The sequence below is a fragment of the Sphaeramia orbicularis genome, chromosome 17 (genome assembly GCF_902148855.1).
Source record: "Sphaeramia orbicularis chromosome 17, fSphaOr1.1, whole genome shotgun sequence".
NCBI classification, from domain to species: domain Eukaryota; kingdom Metazoa; phylum Chordata; class Actinopteri; order Kurtiformes; family Apogonidae; genus Sphaeramia; species Sphaeramia orbicularis.
In genome coordinates, this window is record NC_043973.1 from 49,960,566 (window position 1) to 49,977,002 (window position 16,437).

The following is a 16,437-nucleotide window of genomic DNA, read 5'->3' on the forward strand; positions in this document are numbered from 1 at the left end:
AGGTGTATAATTCAGCATCGATCCATTTTTGACTGGTTCTATGTTGAAAACCAACATCTGAAAGTTTGCAACTTAACTTGTTGCTGCTGTCATGACTAAAACTCCTACACCTGCTGAATCCTCCATTATTGTCTTAAGTCTGTGGAAGGATCAGTTTGAAGTCCATCAGAAATATTGATTTGTGTGGAGTCTTGCTTTCAGATGTATTGAGATATTCTAAATAACAAAGTATGTAAAATGAAAAATATTGTATAATTAGAATATCCTATTAACCCATTAAGACCCAAACAGCAACTGGTGACCAAAAGCATAACTTCTGAACCACTAAACCTAGAAATAATTCAGGAAAAATGCAGTTTTTCATCTTTTCATGGTCATCAGATATGACCCATTTGGACGTTCAGAGGCTCCGTAGTTACCATGGAAACACTGTCATCTTCTACAACATTGATTCACCAGTAAAACCAATGGAGTTGAATCAAGGACAGTGGATGGACACACTGGGTTTATGTTCAGTTATTCATACATTCACTGAAAAAGTCACTTGTTTTTCAGTTTTCTCTGTTTCTGATATAATAACCTTTAACTTTAATCTGAGCTTTGATGAACATCTACATCACAGGTGTCAAACTCAGGTCCTCAAGGGTTGGTATCCTGCATGTTTTAGGTATTTCCCTCTTCCAGCCACACCTGGTTCAATTCATGATCAGCTCATCATCATGCTCTGGAGAAGCCTGATAATGATGCCATGGCTTCCAGGTGTGATGGAAGAGGGAAATATGTAAAACATGCAGGATACCGGCCCTCGAGGACCTGAGTTTGACACCCCTGAACCTGATCAGTGAATTACATTTAGGAAAATACATGATTTACACAGAAACAATGCCAAAATACAGAGGATAATATTATAAGAAATGGTGATGAATCACAGAAGAAAAGTTAAATATATAGAAAAAACACATGGTGCCAGGCACAACAAACCCCGCCCCTCACGTATTTTGGCTATTATAAGAAAATGGGAAGATTTTTTTTTAATTATAAGAAATTGTAAGAGTGCGCAAAGGAGAACTGCAGAAAGTAAGACCCGGTATCACTATGTATATACTGTATCTGGATGATTTTTTTTTTTTGTGAAATAAAAAGAAATTAAAAAAAAAAAAAAAAAAAAAAAAGAAATTTAAACTTTGACGTACCTTTTCCCAAAATGCAATGAAATCTATTCTGGGTCAGTGGCAATCTATACAGCCAATTTGGTATGAATTAAACCAATTGTTTTGCTGTTAAAAAACAAACCGAACCACAAAAGTAGCACAGGATCTTTATGGGTTAAATACATATTTTCATAACAGGAAAAAAAAGAAAATATCAAACTATCAGAGAAATTAAAGATGGTGTTACTGATTTTTTATATATAAAATTCATGACCATCATAATATTTGTGACATTAACCCTTTCATGCATGAATTATGAAAAAAAGTATCTAGATTTTTTTTTTTAGATTGATGTTATTACTCAAAATTAGGCTAAAGTTGAGGTGTATTTAGATTTTTTTTTTTTTTTTTATATATATGGTTTTATTAAGAAGATATTTAACCCAGGAACCCAGGAAAGTACCAGTTTTGACTTTTTTAATTAAATAATTGCCTATATTGGAAACATCATGATGCAACAGTTTATTCAGATGCATTTTTTTATTTTTATGGAATACCCTTTGCAGTGGACAGTTTTGTTTTTTGTGTTTTTTTTTTTTTTTTGTATAAAGCTGTGAGACTCTTATCTACAAACAAGACAGAAAACTCATCGCTGGGTCTTCGGAGGTTAAATTTATAAGATCACATTCTTAAACTAAGATGATCCTTTTTTTCATTGTATTGCTTATGGTCTAAAGCAGGGGTGTCAAACATGCGGCCCAGGGGCCAAATGCAGCCCACCAAAGGTTCACAGAAAATTAAGTTCAGGTTCCACATACAGACCAGGAAAAATATTGACATAATAACCTATAAATTCAAACAACTCCAATTTTTTCTTATGGTAAATGTAAATATTTTCATGTAATTTGTATTTTATTTACACTAAAACAAACTATAATTTCATAGAAAACGTAAATATCCTGAACAAATATGAAAAACCTGAAATGTCTGAAGAGACAGAAGTGTAATTTTGATAATATTCTTCCTGTTACTGAATATTTAGTGTATTTGTAGATCCACTATGATCTGTAAGTTGTAATGAACATGACGTCAGTGATGAACTGAGGCAGAATATTGTTATAATTGCACTTATTTTTCGTAACAAATTTTATGGTGTTCATGTTATTATTTCACTGGTCAGACCCATTTCAGATCAAATTCAGCTGAATTTGTCCCCTGAACTAACATGAGTTTGACACTCATGTCTTAAGGAATAGTTGGTAGATGTAAACATTTTCATCAGATAATTTTACTTTTTTTTTTGCTCTAAAACATAGAGGAAAGTTCAGAGTTGACATTATTTATATATAATTATGTTATTATTTTTCTGGTCCGGCCCATTTCAGACCAAATTTGGCTGAATTTGGCCTCTGAACTAAAATGAGTTTGACACTCATGTTTTAAAGGATAGTTGGGAGATACAAACATTTTCATCAGATAATTTTACTTTTTTCACTCTAAAACAGAGAGGAAATTTGGAGTCAACATTATTTATATATTATGTTATTATTTCACTGGTCCGGCCCACTTCAGATCAAATTCGGCTTAATGTGGCCCCTGAACTAAAATGAGTTTGACACCCCTGGTGTGCCCCCATGTGGTTTGGAGAATATTACCTTAAAAACCCTTTGGAAAGTGAGATTAAACTATGAGTCCATAAATGTGGACGTCATGCATGAAAGGGTTAATATTGCTTTATGGGTTGTTATCATCACAGCACTGCTGGAACGGTTACGATACCGTATTCCTGGTAACAACATGTTTAACCTATCATAAACCGTACTTTTATTTTATGTCAGTGCAGCCTAACTTCAGTAACCTGGATATTTCAGTCCTTGTCTGTGTCTGACAGTGCCATGTGTCTGCACCTTTAATAAGACAGTGGTGTCTGGGTTTTCAGCTGTTTAACAGGCCCGTGGTGTATTCCAGTCAGCAGCAGCAGCAGGGGTGACATTAGCCCAGTAAAACAGGCCTCACAGGCCAGTTTAAACTTGATTGTCTGGTTAAAGCTACTGCCGTGTTGTCCCACTCTTATTGATTATATAGCAATAAACAGGACAAGCAGAGGACAAATAAATTTGCCTGGTATCAGAAGAGGAAAAGAAAATGAGCGTGCAGCCGGGACAAAGGCAGGGACAGAGAACTAATACAACGTCAGCACAATGTGCAGCCCAGGACAGAGAGGATTAAAGCCACTATGGGTAGAATTTCAGTGTTTTTTTGCTAGAAAGCACAGACCTGGTTTTGACGAGAGAAAATAAATATAAAGCAGATGGCCAGTGCAGGGTGCTTGAAATGCCACAGGTACTAAAGCACAGTTTGGTCTTGTTGACGACACAGCTGTTTACTGTGTCCAGTGTCGTCCCACTGCTGGTTCCCTACTGCTTTGTGTGCTCACATGTGTTTGAACAGAAAGGCATTCTGGAGAACCATCCACTGAAAGAACTGAAAGAAGAAGCAGAAGAGAAGTAGAGTTAAAAACAATGTCAAAATACTCAAATATACTGTATTAAAGTCCTTAAATGACATGAATCCTTCATGAAAACTAAGGTAAAATTGTCCCCCTTTTATATGATATTTTTCCACCACTATTACCCCTTTTTGGCATATTTCCTGCTTTTTATTTTTCTGTTATAAAAGAATTGACTCATTTAAACCCTGAAATAGCATCCTGCTTTATATGGTCATTTGTCCTGTAAGAACTTCAGGTTTTTAAAAAGGCACATTTCATGAGTTGAAAAAAATAAAATAAAATAAAATAAAATAACTCTGCTGTTAGCTTTGTGACCAAGAGGATTTTGAAGATATGATTTAGTTGTTAGCATTGGTTTTCAAACAGGACAAAAAAAGGGAGGGGATGAAATATTGTAATAAGAAAGTTAAAGGTGCTGTAGGGTGGACGGTAGTGATCTGTGTCGCTTATACTTCGCAGAAGTGAAAGTGAAACTTAAGGCTCATTTCCCTTTTCTCTATCTCCTGAATCTTCGCAAACTTTCATTGGAGTGGGCAAGAAGTTTGTCTTGTTCTATTATATATTATACTTATGTAGAATATATAACAGAACATGACGTTTGTCCTGTTCTATTCTATATTATACTTATGTAGAATATATAACAGAACATGACGTTTGTCCTGTTCTATTCTATATTATACTTATGTAGAATATATAACAGAACATGACGTTTGTCCTGTTCTATTATATATTATACTTATGTAGAATATATAACAGAACATGACGTTTGTCCTGTTCTATTATATATTATATTTATGTAGAATATATAACAGAACATGACGTTTGTCCTGTTCTATTATATATTATATTTATGTAGAATATATAACAGAACATGATGTTTGTCCTGTTCTATTATATTTTATATTTATGTAGAATATATAACAGAACATGACGTTTGTCCTGTTCTATTATATATTATATTTATGTAGAATATATAACAGAACATGATGTTTGTCCTGTTCTATTATATATTATACTTATGTAGAATATATAACAGAACATGACGTTTGTCCTGTTCTATTATATATTATATTTATGTAGAATATATAACAGAACATGATGTTTGTCCTGTTCTATTATATATTATACTTATGTAGAATATATAACAGAACATGACGTTTGTCCTGTTCTATTATATATTATATTTATGTAGAATATATAACAGAACATGATGTTTGTCCTGTTCTATTATATATTATATTTATGTAGAATATATAACAGAACATGACGTTTGTCCTGCTCTATTCTATATTATACTTATGTAGAATCAGTCTGGTGATGATTGTTTTGGATGACGTTTATGGTGTGGTGGACAGGATTAGTGGAAACACTAGTAGCAGACGCTCATGCTGGATCTGGCAGCCTCTAGTCTGGGGGCAGGAGGAGAGGATCCCATGCTCTACAGTATTTGGAATGTGACTGCAGTACCAGTTTTGGCCACAGTCCTACATACGGCACCTTTAATGTTACGCAGCATTCGTGAACCGTCGGGAACAAGCATTGGACGTGCCAGTACTCTGGAGGCGTGGCTTCTGGGGGGATGTCTGAAGAAAGGGGTTTGGACTTTTGAACTGAGTATTTTCAAAATGCAGCTTGCTCAAACTGTTTTTCTAAGATCTCATACCCCACCTTTAATTCAAGATTTTTTTTGCTTAATTCAAGCAAAAAAAAATCTGCCAATGGAAAAAGTGGAAATTATCTTGGTAAGATTTTTTGAAATAAGATTTTCAGGATCTGTTGTCTAAAAATAAGTTCTTCTATCTCACTGAAAAGTTACTCTTGAGGTGATTCTGTCTTATTTTAAGTGTGATGAGATATTTTGACTAGAAATGAGAAAAATACACTGACTTAGATTTAGATTTTGTCCAGTGTATCTGACTTTGTAAATGTATAAATCACCACAACATTTCATCTCTAGTACCTTCACCCGTTCCCTTTCGCACCTCGAGCAGCCGTACCTACGTGGACTAAAAATAGAAAAAGTCTGCTGGGAAAAAGCATTAACAGTCAAATCTGTCATGTCCTTCCTTCCATTGACTGGGAGGTTGTGTATTGAGGTCAGAATTTGAGAACGTGTGCTGACAGATGAGTAAACACAGCAGAACTTCAGAGATCAAACCAGGACCGAGGTGTCAGTGTAATCAATGTTCTGTGCCCGCATGTAGAATAGTGTCTACAGATTTGAGTAAGCAGCAGGGATTCCACTGCCTGCCATCTTCAAAGCTGCTGCCACTCAGTTTTGGCACTTTGTATGCTTCAGATACACATTCCAACTGAGAGCACAGCAAATTACCACATATCTGACCCAGGAGTCAGGTGTCACCCTGGCAGACTCCACCGTCAGACTAAGTTTCAATAGGATCCATTAGCTTTTTTTCCTTCCTCTTTTTATACAACATAGCAGCTACAATGTTCCCATGAAAGAGCGTGTGGCAGACATTTTAAGATAAAGTGTTTTATTGTCGTCGGGTGCTCAGACGCTGTCAAACAGTTGGGAACGACTGCGAGAGCACATTGTCTGAAGCTGCCATTCAGTGCAAAAGTCAGATATATTGAAATTCTGCATCGAGGCTTTAAGACGTGCTTTGCATTTTTTTTTTTTTTTACTTTTTTTAATGTGTGCACAAGCTGCCTCCACACTACTGGGGGTTGTAGATCTGTGTCTGGTTTGGCTCTCACTGCTTTCTAATGCATTTACAGAAGTGCAAGAAAAGGAAACAGAAATGAAAAGCGATGGGTGAAATGGAAAACCTTAAGCACCTGAGGAGATTTTTAACCCTCAGCACTTTACTAATGCACTGAGATTGCAAAGTGAGTTTTTTCCCACATATCTTTGCTTTGGGCAGTAACATTTTGCGACAATTTGATCACATCTGCTACTTAATTTGGTAAACTTACTACTCCCTCCCTAAATCAGACTCATGTATCACAGTCAATTTCATGGCACTGTGCTTTTTTTTTTTTTATCCCCGCTGGTGATCTTACTTTGTAAATGATCACATCTACTCTCAGAATGAATGAAGAAAATACACTTTTTTCTTTTCTGCATTCTAGTAAATTCAATGAAATTATATATATATATATATATATATATATATATATATATATATATATATATATATATATTTATAATTTAATTTTTCAAGAAGGTTTGTACAGAAAAAAGTAAGAAAACATGAACATTTAATGAGGGTGTGTACACAATCAAATAAAATACAAGTGGTGCCAGGCACAACAACCCCCCCCCCCCCCCCCCCCCCCCCCCCCCCCCCACATATTTCACCAATTTTAAGTAAATGGGAAGATTTTTAAAAAATCATTTAAAATTTTTTTACTTTGACCTACTGTTCCCAAAATGTAATGAGATCCATCCTGGGTCACTGGCAATTTAAAAACCCAATTTGGTATGAATTCAACCAATAGTTTTGCTGCTACAGACATTTGAAATTTCACCCATTATAAGTAAATGGGGAAGAAAAAAAAAGATTTTAGCCCTTTCATGCATGAATTATAAGAACTGTAGTAAAGATTTTTATCCCGAGTGTTTTTATTCCTCTTTAATCATGAAAAAAACAATGTGATTGATTTTTTTTTTTTTTTTAAATGAACCTATTTTCAATGGAGTTACAAAAATGTCCACTCAGATGGACACCATGTGTTTCATTTTTGAAGCAAAGAAACATGTATTTAATACACAGTATCAGAAAGTGTTAAACTGTGTGAAAACTGAAATAAAAACATTTTTAATGCAGCTAATCTGATGTTTTCTCACATTTTATCATACTCAGATACTAGTTATTACTCACTTCATGGAGGTAATGTACAAAAAAATCCTTTTTGTTTAAGAAAACTGTTAATTACAGTCTAAAAACAATTAGCACTTGATTACACACAGACATATTACTGCAGATCAGGTTTTATCAAGAACAGCAAAGTTACAGTAATGGTATGAATTACAGTGTATGGGATGGTGTAAGTGTCCACTGTGTTGGCTGATATGGAACTAAAACATCAAAACCCATGAATATACAAGAGAACAGCTGGAGAATAGATGTCCACTGCAGTGACCAGTATGCATGAAAGGGTTAAAAATTCATTAAAAAAAAAAAAAAAAAAAAGAAACTTTGACCTATATTTCCCAAAATGTAATGACTTATATTCTGGGTCACTGTCAATCTATAAACCAAATCTGGTATGAATTCAACTAAGTTTTGCTGCTGTAGACATTTGAAATTTCTCCTATTATAACCAAATGGGAGAAAAAAAGATTTTAAAAATTCATAAAAAATTGTAACTTTGACCTACTTTTCCCAAAATGTAAACATATCTATTCTGGATCACTGGCAATCTATAAACCCAATTTGGTCTGAATTCAACCAATAGTTTTGCTGTTGGAGCGTTAACAAACAAACAAAGAAGCAAAGAAACTCAACCAAAAACAATACCCCTTGCCTCCCCTTCAGGAGGCGGGGTAATAACAACATACAGGGAAATACAATTTCGTAAAGAAAACAGAATATATAAATAAGACAGAAAGAAAAAAAAAGATTTACTCAAAATCTGCTCATCTTAATGAAATAAATGTTCTCCATTTCTCCCATATTTGATCAAATCTATCATTTTGGAGTCTGTTGTAAAAAGTGATTTGCTCCATCACAAAAAACAAGTGAACACTATGATGCCAGTCTTCCAGAGACGGGGCTTTTACTTTTAACTATTTTTTTAGTAATAGCTTTCTGAGCAGCTATACTCAACATTCCAAACAAACATTTAGTGTCCATATTTGTGTCCACTGAGCATATACAACCAAAGAGCAACTCATCCCAGTTGAAAATTGTCTGCACCCTTCAGATTGTCCTGATCTCTGAATGAATTACGTTCCAATAGTTTGTAATCTGAGGACATGACCAAAATAGGTGGAAATGTTTTACTGCCTGAGTTCCACAGTTTCTCCAACAGCTGGAAGAGCCTGAATAATGTTCACTTTAAGAACCTACAAAGGCTCCTATTTGATTGGCACATCCCATTTTTACCGTAAGATATTATTTTAAAATGAAAATGTAATGATTTTTTTCAGTGGGACATTTTTATCCTGTTGTGACATGAACTTTAAAGGGCTCATATTTTTGCTAAACCCACTTTTATTCGTCTGTGGTTCATTTATTTGTGTATTTGGACCCTAATAGTTCATACAGTTTGAATTTGAACCCTCCAGGTGCTGCAAAGCTATCTTTATATTCATTCTGGCAAAAATTGAGCGGATTTCTACAACCTGTTTTAATTCCTGCTTAATTTGTTACGTCTACAACTAGTTACATCACAACATTTGCACATATAAGGTCCAGACTTCTGACGAACATTTCTCCGAGTACGACTGAATTGTTTGTCAGCAAAATATGAAAATATGTCCAAACTTCGAGTCGATTACCTAAAATGTTCAGTTGTTGGTTAAAAAGGACAGAGCAGCACAGCCAACAACCTGGAGGGGGCGTGGCATGAAGTGGCTCATTTGCATTTAAAGGGCCAGCCCTCAAAACCACCTTTCTGGTGTCATTCCTCAGAAATAGGGTTGAAGATGGACCTGTGGAGTTGAATGAATGAAGAATTCAGACCCAAGCAGAGCATTTACAGTTTATGGAGACCACAGGGAAATGTTTGAAAATGCAGAATTTCATTTAAAAAAGCAAAATATCACGACTTTAATAGAATTATAAGACTTAGTTTTTCAGTGTTACTATTGCTAAAAGGTGAATATGGAATGAAGATAAGCATTTTCTTTCAGTTCATTCTTGCAAAATGGAGAAAAGTGTCGAATCACATACAGATCCAAGCTCGAAGGACAAACATCAACCTCTGTTTACACTCAGCCATACCTGGACAGACACTCATCAAATTATCTGGAGTGTAAAAGCCAATGTCGTATATTTTAAACCGATGCTCGCAAAGGCATTTAGTTCACACTTAAGTTTTATTGCTCTCTTCACATCTGCACTGATCAGCTCTTGTGAAGGACTCGGAGGAATCGCCATTAAAAGGAGGTATACGTAGGTTAATTCTCCCGTCGGTGCCGCTGACCGTAGTGCTGATATGATGACGATCTGGAGTTAGTCCCAGAGCGCCGTCATTGGCAGCTCACTGCTCTTAATGTGGGTTATGTACCGATGCTAATGCTAGGTGCTTTGTGTCTTTTACAATGGATGAAATACACAGACTGAATTTCCCCTTTCGGATAATAAAGTGACTTAACCTTTAACCTTAACCTTTAGTTAACCTTTAGTGGAGTAACCTTCCCACTTGCTGATTATTTTAGTCAACATGTTAGTCCCATTTCACTGTCTGCATGAAAAATTCACCTTGAGACACGGCACAACATTCTTAAGAGGTTTTTAGACAAAGATTTGGAGCATGTAATAATGGCTTTATTGAATAGGCTAACCTTTTACAGGGCACTCATAGAAATACTCTGAAATTCAAAAATTTGACCTTAGTGTGTTACTGCAGGACATAACAAGACTTTATTTTGTGAACATTTTTCAAGATTTTGTGTTGATATGTAAAAAATCAAGGTTAATGAAGTTACCATATTTGCTGCCTTACCCATAAGTGGCACAAAAAAAAAAAAAAAAAATCCAAGAACTATATACACAAAAATGCAATAAAAAACACATGTGAGGTGAAAAGAACATCACTTTTAGAAGTACCACTACTTCATGGAAACAAAAAAAAAAACAAATCTAAGAAGTAAATTAAATTCAAAAAGTACAAAATAAATGAATAAATAAATGATAGAAAAACACAATAAATTCAGGTCAATCAAGTTACCATATTTGGTTCCTTACTAAAACAAACGAATCCAAGAAGTAAATATAAAAAATTCAAGAGAAACACATGTAAGGTAAAAAAGAATATCACTTTCAGAACCTTAAGGCCAACATGCGTGCAGATCCAGACCCCTGTCCACATCCACATTCTCCTTTGAACATCATTCCTTACATTAGTACCATTACTTCATGGTACCTAACAAAGCAGGTCCACTCACTGTTCATGCAGAGGTGGACCTTACAGACCCTGGAGACCACATTAGACCTGAGACTGGTGACTCACTGTAACTACTGATGTCACTGTGCATGTGGAAATGACCATGTTAACCAATAAAGACCCAGTGCTACTTTTGTGGCAGTTCCCAAATACATTTTTTCACTCTATTCAACCTTTGTTAACTAATTTATCACCATTTATTATAATATTATCCTCTATGTTTTACACTTTTTAGTGTAAATTATTTATTTTCCCATATATAATTTCCCATACTTAACCTCCTAAGACCCAGCTATGGGTTTTCTGTCCACATTTGTGGAAAAAAAAAAAAAGAAAAGAAAAGGCAACTATCCACCACAAAGCACATTACATAAAAATTTTAAAACCTGCATCTGAAAAAACTGTTACATCATGATGTTTCCAATATAGGCACTCATTTAATAAAAAACAAAAAAAAAGCTTGTACTTTGCTGACATTTGCTGGGTCTTAGGAGGTTATTTTATATGTTCATGTAAACTCAGAGTAAATTTAAAGGTTATTATATCAAAACAGAGAAAACTGAAGAAAAAGTGACTTTTTCAGCGAATCTGAACATAAACCCAGTGTCTCCATCCACTCTCATTGAGCCAACTCCATGGGTTTTACTGGTGAATCAATGTTGTAGAAGATGACGGTGTTTCCACGGTAACTACGGAGCCTCTGAACGTCCAAATGGGTCATATGTGATGACCATGAAAAGATGACAAACTTTATTTTACACCAATTATTTACATGGATTGATAGGATTAGTGGATCAACAGGTACTAAACAGTTTAGATCAGTAGATGCTTTTGGTTACCAGTGGAGGTTTGGGTCTTTACAGGTTAATGCAGTGGTTTCCAACCTTTTTTGGCTCATGACCCCATTTTAACATTTCAAATTTATGGCGACCCCAGACATTCAAAATGAAGACTTTTGTTTTGTTTGTTTTGCTAAAATAAATTTGTTTTTGATCATGTAATAGTTTGTTATACTATGTTGCAAATAAATGTTAATTTTAGACACATTTAGTCTATATAATGTCTATTATTGTGGACAGAGGCAGTAAATCCAGGTGTAGATTACTGCTCAAAGGGAGAACTTCATTTTCCTTGGTCAGGATCTGTCCAGTCAGTCCAGCTTGGATTTACAAGGAGGACAATTAATACTGAACAAACAAGAACTGAAACTATGAATTATGAAAGAGCTGCAGCATCTGAAACTGACCACAGTGAACATTTGACACAGAAACAGAACCACAGTGCTGCAGTTTCAGCTTCAGTTTGTCATGTCTGTTATGGATGTGATTGTCTCTGTCATCTCACCATATATTTTTTATTAGTAAGATTTTATTTTTATCAATCACTAGAAATTTTAGATGACCCCATTTGAATTCCAGGTGACCACATGTGGGGTCCCGACCCCACGGTTGAAAAACACTGGGTTAAGGACAGGGTTTGTCCTCCTGTGTGCACACGTTCCACCTGACACTCATTTTTCATCTCAGCTGTGACTCATGTACATCTGTTCCACAATGATTCCCCTTCTACACGACAACATCCACACAAACTAAACCTCAGTGACAAACATACTGAGCAATACTTAACGAATTACTAACGCGTAACTTCATCTCTCTCTTTTTTTTTTCCCAGTCATGTCAGCATTATACATGGGCCAGAGGCGTCACAAAGAAAAAGAGACTCTGATGACATCAAAAGAGGACATCCGCGATAATGTCATTCACTACGACGACGAAGGCGGCGGTGAGGAAGACACGCATGCGTTCGACATGGGCACTTTGAGAAACACGCACTCGCAGCGCACCAGCACCCAGAGCAGCGCCTCCAAGAAAGAGCGGAACGGCTACGGGGAAGGGGTTCTGCTGCACCTCAACAGTCGCGGCAATGACGTCAGATCACCCGACATCCACCGGCAAACGGCCAACGTAATCGCCGCCGTCAATAAAAGCGCGACCCTCCCGCCTCGAGGTAGAGTGACTGAAGGTGACGCTGAAATGATAAGGGACTTCATCGAGCAGCGGCTTGGGGAGGGTCAGCAGGGATACGCGGCCCCGCCCTACGATTCGCTGGCCACTTACGCCTACGAGGGCGATGGCTCGGTCGCCGGCTCGCTCAGCTCTATAGAGGAGTCATGGGTAATTGACGATTCGGGGGATTTCAGTTCCCTCGGGGACTGGGGACAGCCGTTCAAAACACTGGCCAGCATCCTTGACAGACCGCCACCGACTCTGACCGAGGAGAGCTGAGACGGTCAGCAGAGACAATTTGGACAATAGTTTACTTTTCTAGATATGTTTTGTACCATGACAGGCACAGGCTAGAGTGATTTAAGGACTTTTTTAGAAGGTTGTTTGATGTGAGGTAGAGTTGTGGACGACAGAAAATCTAGCTACAGATGTGAAAGGTAAACTTCATAGCTCCTCAAAGTGCCTGAGGTACTATATGTTTACATGTATTTTGATTCATGTCAATTAATAAAAAAAAAAATCTCGAACTGATTTTGTCAAGCAGTGTAAGTGGTCTGTCACCGAAAGATTCCTACAGGTGAAAAATACATACACTACCAACAAAAAGTTCAGGATATTTCTTTTTTTTGGTAAACAAAACTATGTCTGGTCATTAAAAAAAATGTGTTTGAATTCAATTCACACACAAAAAAGTAAAAAGTGCTGTGCAAGAATCCCAAATGAAAAAAATAACCCAAAAATTAAAAATATCCTTAACTTTTTGTTTGTAGTGTATATCATGGTTCTAATAGTTTTGGATTTTTCATTGTAGTTTAGTTTTATTTAGTTTTGACTTGTTTTTCTCTAATTCAGTTAATTTTAATTAGTCTTTAGAGCAGGTTTGCAGAGTGGGAATGAGAAGACAGCTCTAAACAAGTGACGAGAAGTGACGGACCTTGAAGTACCGTACGGTGTCCCCAGCTAAAATTGTTGAGCCAAATAAATCGATTTCATATTAATCCGACATTGACAACGACGAAAACTAAGGGAATTTTATCCAGAATTTTTATGTTTTAGTTAGTTTTGTAAGCACACAATACAGTTTGAGTTACATTTTTTTTCCTTTTAATTATAGTTTTTATTTATTTCAGTTAACGACAATGTTTTTACAATTCTAGTTTTCGTCATTTCGTTAGTTTTTGTTAACGATAATAACCTTGGTGTACTGTATATGAAACAAATCAAGTTAATGCAAAATATAATGGGCAGTGGTTAGCGCTGTCACCTCACAGTAAGACAGTCCTGAGTTTGATTCCCACACCAGGAACCTTTGTGTGGAGTTTACATGTTCTCTCTGTGTTCACATGGGTTCTCTCCAGGTACGCCATCCAAAGACCTGCACTAGTAGGTTAACTGGGTCATCTAAATTGCCCAAAGGTGTGAATGTGAGAGTGATTGGTTGTTCGTCTCTATATGTCCATGTTGTTATTGAAAATGAGAATCAGTTTTCAACTAACTTATCTGCTTATTAAAAATATTTTTTTAGCTACATCAAAATGTTATTTGCTAATGTGCTAATGCTAACATCCCAGTTTGGTCAATTCAGCAATTTTTTGATCCTCTTTTCAATTGTGTGACCATTAACATATATTTCCCAGTTCTCTCCAGGTACTCCATCCAAAGACGTGCACTAATAGGTTAATTGCTTAATCTAAATTGCCCATAGGTGTGAACAGTGATTAGTTGTTCGTCTCTGTATGTCCAGATCAGTACTGAAAATGAGAATCAGTTCTCAGCTAACTTACATGGTTAAGTAAATTTTATTTTTTTATTTTAGCTACTTCAGAATGTTATTTGCTAAAGTGTTAATGCTAACATCCCAGTTTTGTCAATTCAACAGTTTTTTTTTTTTATCTTGTTTTCAATTGTGTGACCATTTATATGTATAAAAAAATCTTTTTCTGGCCCACCTGGGTGGTGTCTCCTTCAGACTTGGTCCTCTACCAGAGTTCTGGGAGCCTGAGGGTTCTGCCAGGATCTTAGCTGTTCCTAGGACTGCGTTCTTTTGGACAGATCTCTGATGTTGTTCCTGGTATCTGCTGGTTCCATTCTCTCAGCTTGGGGGTCACTGCCCCCAGTGCCCCCATCACTACTGGTACCACTGTTGCCTTCACACCCCACATTTTCTCTATCTCCTCCTTAAGCCCTCGATATTTCTCGAGCTTCTCATGTTCTTTCTTTCTGATGTTGCTATCACTTGGGATTGCTACATCTGTTACTACCACTGTCTTCTGATGTTTATCCATCACCACTAACCACTAACCCTGTATATACAGTCATTTTAAAAGTTTTACGAGCCAGGAAAGTCACACTTTGAAGTAAAGAGAGTGAAGTAACATCCATGTAACATGGTTCAATGCAGAGACAATTACCAGTCGCTAAAACCAAAACAGGTGTTACAGTGTCAGATTTCACGTTATCCTTTAGGAACGAGGTGAAAAGATGTATTAAGAGGTGAAAACACTTGAGTCTGTTCATGTTGAAGCTGTAGAGACACCTTCAGTCTGAGACGAGAGAGTCACCGTGTCACTTTTGTGACTTTCAGGTGTGTCGTCTTTATAGTCATGTATTTTCACTGATAGTTTTGCAACAAACTGTGACTTTCTTGACATCTTTTATATGAACAAATACATGTGTAGATGATGGCATGGTTCATAATTCAAATGAGATCAAAAATTACTCAACAATGACAGTAATACAATTTATTTTAGCTTTAGGCAAGTATGATCAGGTCGTATCATGGATTAGCTGTGTTTACACCGTATTGTTTACTTCAAAATATTTAACAAAGTTTGGCTAGAACTTGATTTACAATTGACCAAGCAATACCCTTATCCCATGAAGAAAACATCAGTTCGATTTTTGTAGCTGAAAAGAAGTTCTGTAGGTTTCTCTTAAACTTTATCCTTTTTAAATACAATCCAGACCAGCACGTTCAGACCAACTGGAACTCCTTGAGCACTCAGTTGATGCTTTAGTCCCAATAAATCCATCTGTGTGAACAGGAGGGATTTGCCCATTTTACTTGCAGCTTTTGCTCAAAATAAAATGGATTAGGTAAGGTGGATAAAACGTTTGATTGTCTGGATTCTTGTGCTTCTTGGCCCATTGGACCTAAAGGTGGAGGTAAGTTATTCCTGAGAGAAACTATTGATACATGCGCTGTAGTCGCATAAATGCATCAATCCCTTCAATGCTCCTTCAGAAGCTGCTTCCCACAAACTCAATTTACCACCGTCCTGTTCAATAGCAGGAATGTATTCCACCCTGAGCCATTAGTTTATTTTTCTCTATTCATAGATTTAGTTCTGTCTGTAGAAACACCAGGATTTTGGATAATGGACTCCTCACTGTTTGCTGACGTTGGCTTGTATTAGACTTTAACTGTTGTCTCAACCTTCAAAATAACAATAACAAGCGGATCCAGGCACAACAAGCCCCACCCCTCGCACATATTGTACCTTATTTTGGCATCGATCCAGCTGATGTCATCATGTCTATGCATGTGCTGATCCTAGAATATCAATTACCTCCATATCCGTGCCAAGTTTGAAGTAAATTGAAACAAAATTGATGTTTTTATAGAAATGTGAAATTTTGCCTATTGTAAATCAATGGAAGAAAAAAAAGATTTTAAAAATTCATAAAAAAA

General features: G+C 36.2%; 1 protein-coding gene across 1 annotated transcript in view; it reads left to right on the forward strand.

Annotated features, from left to right (window-relative positions):
• LOC115437735 (cadherin-12-like) overlaps nt 1-13,277 on the forward strand; it is a 291,164-nt gene extending 277,887 nt beyond the window's left edge. Inside the window, exon 14 of the mRNA XM_030161060.1 lies at nt 12,412-13,277. Coding sequence (XP_030016920.1) covers nt 12,412-13,025 — 614 coding nt within the window. The 3' untranslated portion in view covers nt 13,026-13,277. The remainder of the gene's footprint in view (nt 1-12,411) is intronic.
• Nucleotides 13,278-16,437: the final 3,160 nt, after the last annotated feature.